Raw genomic sequence first — 9,230 nt, 5'->3', positions numbered from 1 at the left:
GGAGGCTGAGCTGGAGGTGGCGGAGATGAAGATGCTGAGATTTTCGTTGGGAGTGACCAGGATGGACAAGATTAGAAATGAGCAGATCAGAGGGACAGTGAAGGTGGAGCAGTTTGGAGATAAAGCCAGAGAGGCCAGGTTGAGATGGTTTGGACATGTGTTGAGGAGGAATAGTGAATATATTGGGCAAAGAATGTTGGAGATGGAGCTGCCGAGTAGAAGGAGAAGAGGTAGACCTCAGAGAAGGTTTATGGATGTAGTGAAGGTGGACATGGAGATGGTTGGTGTGAAAGTAGAGGATGCAATGGATAGGGCAAGATGGAGGCAGGTCATCCGCTGTGGCGACCCCTAAAGGGAGCAGCCGAAAGAAGAAGAAGAAGAAGAAGAAGAAGAAGAAGAATCTATATACCACACAATCATAAGAAAGCTTATTATTAGCTAGTATATTGATGGCAGAGCATCATGTAACAGAAATAAACAGATAGATTAGGCTCTATTGTATTTAGGGTTTGGTGTAGACGGCATGTATGGCATAGCTCAATGTAGCCTTTGGAGACGAACAAGCAAGAATTATTTAACAAAGGAGGGAATGTAAAAAAAAAGAATGATAGGAAAAAGTGCATACACGTTGATAATGAGGGCAGCAATTAATTGGTCACACCTATGATGGCCTCACAACAACTGAATTCTGTATCACTGCAACAAGATATAAGCACGATATTCCAAGATGAAAAACATATTTAAAGTTCAGAGGACAATCAAGACCCTCCCTCAGCAAAGATCTCATCTAATAGAGAGTCATAATTGACATTAGCCTGTCTTCCATTCAATTTGTTATTTAGCACTACTATTGTGTCTCCCCTGGGAAGACATGATACCCCCAAAGAAGGTACTGAACCCAGTACCCACCGCATTTATGCCACCCTTCATCATCTGTAAAACCTTAAACACAGAGTGAGTTGATTGTTTGGTTGTCTCTTTCTGCATGTCCTTCAGTTTCTGAGCCCACTCTGCTTTTCCAGCTTCTTCAACTCGAGGAATCAAGAACTCAAGGTGCAGAAGAGTAAACGCAGAGTTGGGTTTTAATGCAATATCAGACAGTTTCATGATTGCCTCATAGGCCTCTTTCACCAAGATTTTCTTCTGTTCTTCATTCTCAGCCAGGAGCTGTTTCAGGCTGCGTTCTAGGTTTGTCATCTCCTCCTCTTCTTTCAGCCCTGTTGCCACAGTTTGGAATGTTCTTTTGTCATAAGTGACCTCCCCCTCATGTTTATTAATATATTTATTTTTCAGGTCTTCAAATGTGACTACTTCCTCTTTCATCGTTGTTACATATTTCTTGCCCTCTTTCTTATGTTTGCTGTAGTGGCACTTGCACACAGTGCAGTAGCCATTTTTCATCACTTTGCAGTCCTCAGCACTTCCGGCCCACCAGCAGAAATACTGATGGCAGTTCTCCTTACACTTATCGCAGCGGGTTACTTTTCGGTCAAACATATAACCACTGTTGACTATTTCTTTGCAAGCAATCTTTATGGTGAAAGAAAACTTTCCATTCTTCTGAATTGCTCGTTTGTGCTGTTTTAGTTTGTCCTGAACTTCATTCAGTTCGATCTGTTTCAACTCTGTGAACTCAATGCCTTCCTTCAAACTCTGAACACAGGCCTCAACTTGCGCACGTTTCTCTAGAACACTTAGAGTCATAGTTATGCTTTTTCTCTGTTGTGATTTTAGGGATTCAAAAAAATCCTCCATACTCTCTTCCCCCATTTCCCAAGATGATTTGAACACTCGCTGAGATGCTTTTTTCTGTTTTGTATCTTTTTGTCTCTCAGACTGACAGTTGTTGAACAGGAAATAAACAGGTTCATTCTCACTATAACAGCAGGGGATCTCTTCTTTCTTGACAGCGTCCAGAGCATTTCTTGGAACTAATCCATCTGAGTGTGTGATAAACAGGACTACAATGTCCTCTATGTCTTTACCAAATAAGGACAGAACTGCTTCGAAAATGTAGCGTTGAAACTCTGAGATCCTGTTCTGAGATGCCTTCAGTACAAGACACACAGCGTCAAGATCCTTCACTCCAGTCTCATGCAGAAATAAGCTATGTAAGTTTTGAGCGATTTCAGTGTCCTTATCTATTCCCCTGGTGTCTCCATAACCTGGAGTGTCAATGATGGTAAGAGAGGAGAGTTTCTCCTCAGAAAAGATCTCGTAAGCAGTAATTTCCGATGTTTGAGATTCTGTTTGATCTTTCTTTACTTCTTCTGTGATCTCGAACCACAGTTTATTCTCAAACTTCACCCCCAGAAAGTAATTGATCATGGTGTTGATCACAGTGGTCTTGCCTGTTCCGGTTTCTCCCACAATCAGGACTGTTTTGTTTTGCATGTTGGCACATTTCAGTCCAAAGGTCCACTTTCTGATCTTGCCATCCTTGTCTAGATTACTCCTTGTTGTTTTAAGACGATACAGTGCTGGTGGGCCTTCTCTCACATTGTCACTTTTCCTGATTAAATCCATTAAAACTGATGATGGATCACTGAACCTACAAAATCAAAGATGAAATGTTAGTTTTGTATTCTCAAACCACGCTTACATTGATGATTAAATACATCTCCATCTTAGGTAGCTATATGAAGCATTAGATAATAGGATTAGATAATACATTTCTTATAATATTCCTAAATATCAAAGTTCTAGTGATAGAGCTGAGATAAAGCTGTACAATGCTACTTTTTTATTTGTGCACATTTGGGTTGATGTATCATGTTTAAATCACAACACTAACACCTTTATGTGATTAAATTTCAGTTCTCACACAAAGCAGAGCTACAAATCATAGATGGAGTCGTTCAGGTCTGCGTACATTCTGTTGATTTGATTTTCATTTAAAAAAAACAAAACAAAAAAAACAGTATTGAAAAACAAAAAATGGGTTGATTCTCATTTCTGGTTCCATTATTGTCCGTGGGAAAATCAAGATATAGCTTCATTTTACAATTTCACAAACTAATCATAAAATCAAATAACAAACAAACAGCAATGGAATAAAGGTTTCTTTTCTAGTGATCCAAATTTAGAATTCACCTTATAAGCAGGGTCGGGGATAGGCTCTTGCCTCAAGTGGAGGAGTTTAAGTATCTCGGGGTCTTGTTCACGAGTGATGGTACAAGGGAGCGGGAGATTGACAGGCGGATTGGTGCTGGGTCAGCAGTGATGCGGGCTCTTTACCGGTCTGTTGTGGTAAAGAAAGAGCTGAGCCATAAGGCAAGGCTCTCGATTTACTGGTCGATCTACGTTCCCACCGTCACCTATGGTCATGAGCTTTGGGTAATGACCGAAAGAACGAGATCGCGAATACAAGCGGCCGAAATGAGTTTCCTCCGCAGGATGTCTGGACTCTCCCTTAGAGATAGGGTGAGAAGTTCGGTCATCCGGGAGGGACTCGGAGTAGAGCCGCTGCCTCTTCACGTCGAGAGGAGCCAGCTGAGGTGGTTCGGGCATCTGGTTAGGATGCCTCCTGGACGCCTCCCTCGGGAGGTGTCACAGGCGAGTCCACCTGGGAGGAGACCCCGGGGAAGACCCAGGACACGCTGGCGCGACTATATCGCCCAGCTGGCCTGGGAGCGCCTCGGAATCCCCCTTGGAGAGCTGGCGGTAAGTGGCTGGGGAAAGGGAGGTCTGGGTTTCATTGCTTAGGATGCTGCCCCCGCGACCCGAACCCCGGACAAGCGGAAGATAATGGATGGATGGATGGATGGACCTTATAAGCAGATGACCTTATAAGAAATCAGGCGATAAAAAACGAAGACAGGAAAGATTGGGCATAAATGCCGTCTTGGCATTCCTGCCATTTTGGGAAACTATATGGTGTTTTTATAGGTGTTTGTATATATACACTATACTTCCTAAAGAATTCACTCATCTGCCATATAAACTTGATTGAGATCCCATTCTTAATCCATAGGGTTTCATATGATGTCGGCCCACCCTTTGTAGCTGTAACAGCTTCAACTCTTCTGGGAAGGCTTTCCACAAGGTTTAGGAGTGTGTTTATGGGAATTTTGGACGATTTGTCCAGAAGCACGTTTGTGAGGTCAGACACTGATGTTGGACGAGAAGGCCTGGCTCACAGTCTCCGCTCTAATTCATCCCAAACGTGTTCTATGGGGTTGAGGTCAGGACTCTGTGCAGGCCAGTCAAGTTCTTCCACACCAAACTGGCTCATCCGTGTCTTTATGCTTTGTGCACTGGTGCGCAGTCATGTTGGAGCAGGAAGGGGCCGTCCCCAAACTGTTCCCACAAAGTTTGGAACACAAAATTGCCAAACCCAGACTCGTCCATTGGATTGACAGATGGAGAAGCGTGATTGGTCACTCCAGAGAACACGTCTCCACTGCTCTAGAGTCCAGTGGCGGCGCTTTACTCCACTGCATTCCACGCTTTGCATTGCGCTTGGTGATGTAAGGCTTGGATGCAGCTGCTCGGCCATGGAAACCCATTCCATGAAGCTCTCTTCGCTGTTCTTGAGCTGATCTGAAGGCCACATGAAGTTTGGAGGTCTGTAGTGATTGACTCTGCAGAAAGTCGGTGACCTCTGCGCACTATGCCCCTCAGCATCCGCTGACCCCGCTCTGTCATTTTACGTGGCCGACCACTTCGTGGCTGAGCTGCTGTCGTTCCCAATCGCTTCCACTTTGTTATAACACCACTGACAGTGGACTGTGGAATATTTAGTAGTGAGGAAATACGAAAGGATGAAAGACGAAAGTGATTTAATCAAGTTAAATCCACAGTCGTCACAAAGGGGCAAAACATACACAAAGTCCAAGTCCAGGCAAAGTTCACAAAACCACGAATTCAATATCAATGGCAAAGGTACACAAAGGGCGGGGCTGTCTGCTGGCCTTGGGTTTGCCTGTTCTGGTGGCCATGGAGAGCCACAGCTCTGCTGATAGTCACTGAGGTCACAAGCTACAGACCAAGCGGACTGGTAACTATTGTGAAGCGATTGCTGTGGTGCAATGTAAAACAGAACTCCTTATGAAACTAAGGCTGGATCTCACCACAACATAAGCTCATTCTCTCCTTTTACTATTATCCCATTTACAGTCATCCTCAGTGGGGACCTGCAACCTCTAAAGCCTATTGATTTAATATGGCCCTGACTTTGACTATATGTTGTTCATAATCCATGTTGAACATCTTTAAGGAAAGAAAACTTTGTGATTCCACAAATCACTGGTGCGTGGTTCACCAGCAAGTGTACATTATGCGGTATAGTACAGCATATTATTGTAGTTGTTAAAGGCAAAAGACATAAGTCTTTAATGAGAGGCAGGTTTAAATCTAATATAAATGTTGGATCTTACTTAATCATTTACATGGCTAAAATGGAGTGGCTATTTAAAATCCGATCAGTCCAATCATCTAAGCCATGAATGAATTTCTTGAGAACAAGGTTCATGAAATTAAGCAGATCTATGATTTAGTTCACATATCGATGCCATGAAATACTGAGCTTTTACATTTTCACTCACCTTTGAGCCATGATGCGATTGCGTCCGTTAACCACAGATCACAAAAGATGTTGGATGTGCTCGGTGCCCTGTTAAACAAATTCGAATGATTCATTCAGTGATTTACAACTACAATTGCAGCTTATATATTATAGTACTTTGTTATGGATTAGTTGATAATAAAAAAGCAAGGAAATCAAACACAAGTATCTGTTGATGATGAGTCAGTGCCCACATGGCATCTTATATAGCAAAACTGAAAACCTACCTGAAAACAAGTAAACTGAAGCAAAATTTGAAGTTGAGGATGATTATATGAGTTTAAATTAGAGTAGTTCATAGAACAGAGATGTCTGCCTAAGAAACCAACACTGTAAAAAAAAGATTTTTTACAGAAAGCAAAATCACCCTTTTCAATAAATCTGCTGTAAAAATACAGTCAACGTTTGTACTATTTTTAAAGAGATTTAAGTGTGAATTTGTAGTTATCGTTGTAAAAACACAGTTAACAGGGTAAAAACACAGTTACCAGTGTAAAAATACAGCCCAATATAGTTGTTTTACATGTTTCCTGCTCTGTGCGTGTTTATTTAAAAATGCAGAACATTGTTTTTTTACGCATGTTTACTGTAATTATAAGTAATAAGCACATTATAAAACCTAATGAAAATTAATTCACACAACTATCCTATAAAATTACTTTCAATAATATAACAAATACATAGCTTATTGTAACAGTGGTTTGTTGTTTTAAAGCAGTAAATGTATGGTAAATTAATTTAAACATCCATATTATGGACTGGCAAACCACATCAGACCAGATTATTTGACTAAAATGATGACGTTTAAACAATTCATTTAACTGTCAAACTATTCAGTAATCACAACACTTCTGTTTGAAATAGGCAGTAAATTGTAATATCAGTTCAAATGTATATTCATGCCTTATATTTGTTGGAATTAAACCACACAGGCAGATCCCAGCCCGGCCACCCCGGAGTCCCTGTTCACAGTGACCCACACACATATTCTAGAGAAGTTTTTTAACAATTAAAATTTGTAATTATTCTAGGCTGTAAAATTACACAGAATACTTGCAACTAAAAATTATAATTTTACCATAATCCACTGTACAGAATTTACTGTAAAATTACAGAAACTGTTTGGCAACTTTTTGGTTTACCATTTAATTTTTTTTTTTTTTTTTTTTTTACAGTGTAGGACTGTGCATCCTAATGGCATAACGGCAGCATTCTAATAATTAGGTTTGTTGCAGCCGCGTTTATTCCAAGTCAATGACTTCTGTGGTGCAACAGGGGACCACTGAAAATCATTTTGTTCTAAAATGCACTAGTTTGTGTAAAACTTAATTTTCCTGGCTCCAAGCACAGATTTCAAGATGTATCCAGTTACACACAGCAGGATTTTCTGGACACTCTTTATATCACTCCATTTAAATTTTAAATAGGTAACCCCCTTCCAGTTAATAACTAAATCTAAATGATTTTTGATACATAAGATAAAAACAACTACATGTGAATCAGACTAGTATATTAGACCACGCAATTCAATGAAATGTCTAACAAAATTAAAGCTGACTTGCTAAGCATGTTTAGTTGGTTTGAAATACAGTTTGGGTAGCAACATAAGTAGAATATATGTGGGAAGTCTGAAGCCGAAGTCAGACTACACAACGTTTATGCTGATTTCAGCCCCGATTCTCAGTCTGGCCGAGTCTATGTTAGTTGGCTGTAGTCTGTAGATTTTTGGGTGAGTCTGTAGATCTAGTGTAATCTAGTGTAAACTGGACAGCGACTCAGTCTGACCAGATTCCTGCAAAAGCCAACGACAACAGAGAGCTCGAAAGAGGAAAATAAACAAGTAAACAAAGAAAACGGCGAAAAGTCACTCATGCAAAGCTTTTTAATGTGTTAAGTTGAAGGCACAATCGAGTTTATGTACTTAATGTGAATGTAATTAAAACTGCAAAAAAACAAAAAACAATGATAACATTTTTAAACATGTTTATCTGCTGCTTCATTACTGTGTCAGTGCAAATGCCAGAGAAAACAGCAGCAACAGCACATACGAGAACATGTGAATTTGACTTCAGTGAGTTCCATTCGGTTCAGCAATAGCTTAAAAGTTGAGTAGTGTGATCTCCAATATTTCAGTCACTCAAAATATCAGTAAAAACCACTCGGAAAGAGTGAGATGCCCAGTGTTTATATAATCAGTTAAGACTTTCAAATCGTGCAGTGAAGCCAAGGCTTAAGGTAGCAATGCTGCTGGAGTTTTTTAAAACCCCTCAGTGTCAGTCTGTAACTGTAGAACGACAAATTTCACCTATGGTGATTGGAGCTGATAAATCAGACAATGAGAGTAGAAACAAGGAGGTGGTCACAATGATGCGGTTGGTCTTCCCAGCAAATGGTGTTCTCAAAAAAACGTACAAATGATCTTGACACAAACAGTGTGCGCTTGTTTTGTTATTGTTTCTATATTTTAGCCACGTCTGTGTTTCTCCAGGCTGATGTCGCCCTGCGTTGTCACAACGTCACCGTGTTTGCTGGCATGGCAGTGCAGTGAAGTAGATCGTACACTTTTCAGCAGTAAAGAACATAACGAAGGCATTACTGGTTTTACGGTGTCAAACGAGATTTATGCCGATTGAAGGTTTAACTTACCTCTGAGTTTGATGGCTGTGTAAAAAATTGGATGTCCGATAATCAGTAATAGCTGGAGCCAAACGACTTTAAGCCTCAAAGAAACAGAAACAACCCTAAGAATCAGATGATGTATCCTGCTAAGTATGAGGCTAAACGGAGTTATTGGTATCTAAGACATGAACGCTTTGGCTATTTATACCCAGGACTTACCCTTTCAAGATCTGACCACTTTCTTGATTGGCTGTATTGGATGGCGCGAGACAACGTGATTTCTCAGAACTGGAGTCTGTTCTCCATCTTTATTGATGTGCTGGTACCACGTGATTTACCAGAACCAGAGTCCTTTACCTTTATTCATGTGCTGGTATGCAGTGAATGTTTGCAAAAAAAAGTTTGTCCGTTTGAACATTAAATATCTTTGTAGTGTATTCAACAGAATATAGGTTAAAATGGATTTCCAAATCATCATATTCTGTTTATATGTATGTTTTACACAACGTCGCAACTTCATTGGAATTGGGGTTGTAAATAAATAAAGATGGAGAACAGACTCCAGTTCTGGTAAATCACGTGATACCAGCACATAAATGAAGATGGAGAAAAGACTCCAGTTCTGGTAAATCATGTGATACCAGCACATAAATAAAGATGGAGAACAGACTCCAGTTCTGTTAAATCACGTGATACCAGCACATAAATAAAGATGGAGAACAGACTCCAGTTCTGGTAAATCATGTGATACCAGCACATAAATGAAGATGGAGAAAAGACTCCAGTTCTGGTAAATCATGTGATACCAGCACATAAATGAAGATGGAGAACAGACTCCAGTTCTGGTAAATCATGTGATACCAGCACATAAATGAAGATGGAGAACAGACTCCAGTTCTGGTAAATCATGTGATACCAGCACATAAATGAAGATGGAGAACAGACTCCAGTTCTGTTAAATCATGTGATACCAGCACATAAATAAAGATGGAGAACAGACTCCAGTTCTGTTAAATCACGTGATACCAGCACATAAATAAAGATG

The 9,230-nt window shown here is 40.3% G+C and overlaps 1 protein-coding gene across 1 annotated transcript; it reads right to left on the bottom strand.

Moving 5' to 3' along the window:
- Positions 1–276: 276 nt before the first annotated feature.
- On the bottom strand, positions 277–8,362 carry LOC108412406. Its single transcript, XM_017684403.2, has 3 exons — positions 8,213–8,362; positions 5,547–5,614; positions 277–2,551 (listed from the first exon to the last, which is right to left on the bottom strand). The coding sequence occupies exons 2-3, from the start codon at positions 5,555–5,557 to the stop codon at positions 835–837; spliced, it is 1,728 nt and encodes a 575-aa protein (XP_017539892.1). The 5' UTR covers positions 5,558–5,614; positions 8,213–8,362; the 3' UTR covers positions 277–834.
- Positions 8,363–9,230: the final 868 nt, after the last annotated feature.

Source organism: Pygocentrus nattereri, chromosome 22 (assembly GCF_015220715.1).
Source record: "Pygocentrus nattereri isolate fPygNat1 chromosome 22, fPygNat1.pri, whole genome shotgun sequence".
NCBI lineage: Eukaryota > Metazoa > Chordata > Actinopteri > Characiformes > Serrasalmidae > Pygocentrus > Pygocentrus nattereri.
This window is presented reverse-complemented; position numbering and strand designations above follow the sequence as displayed.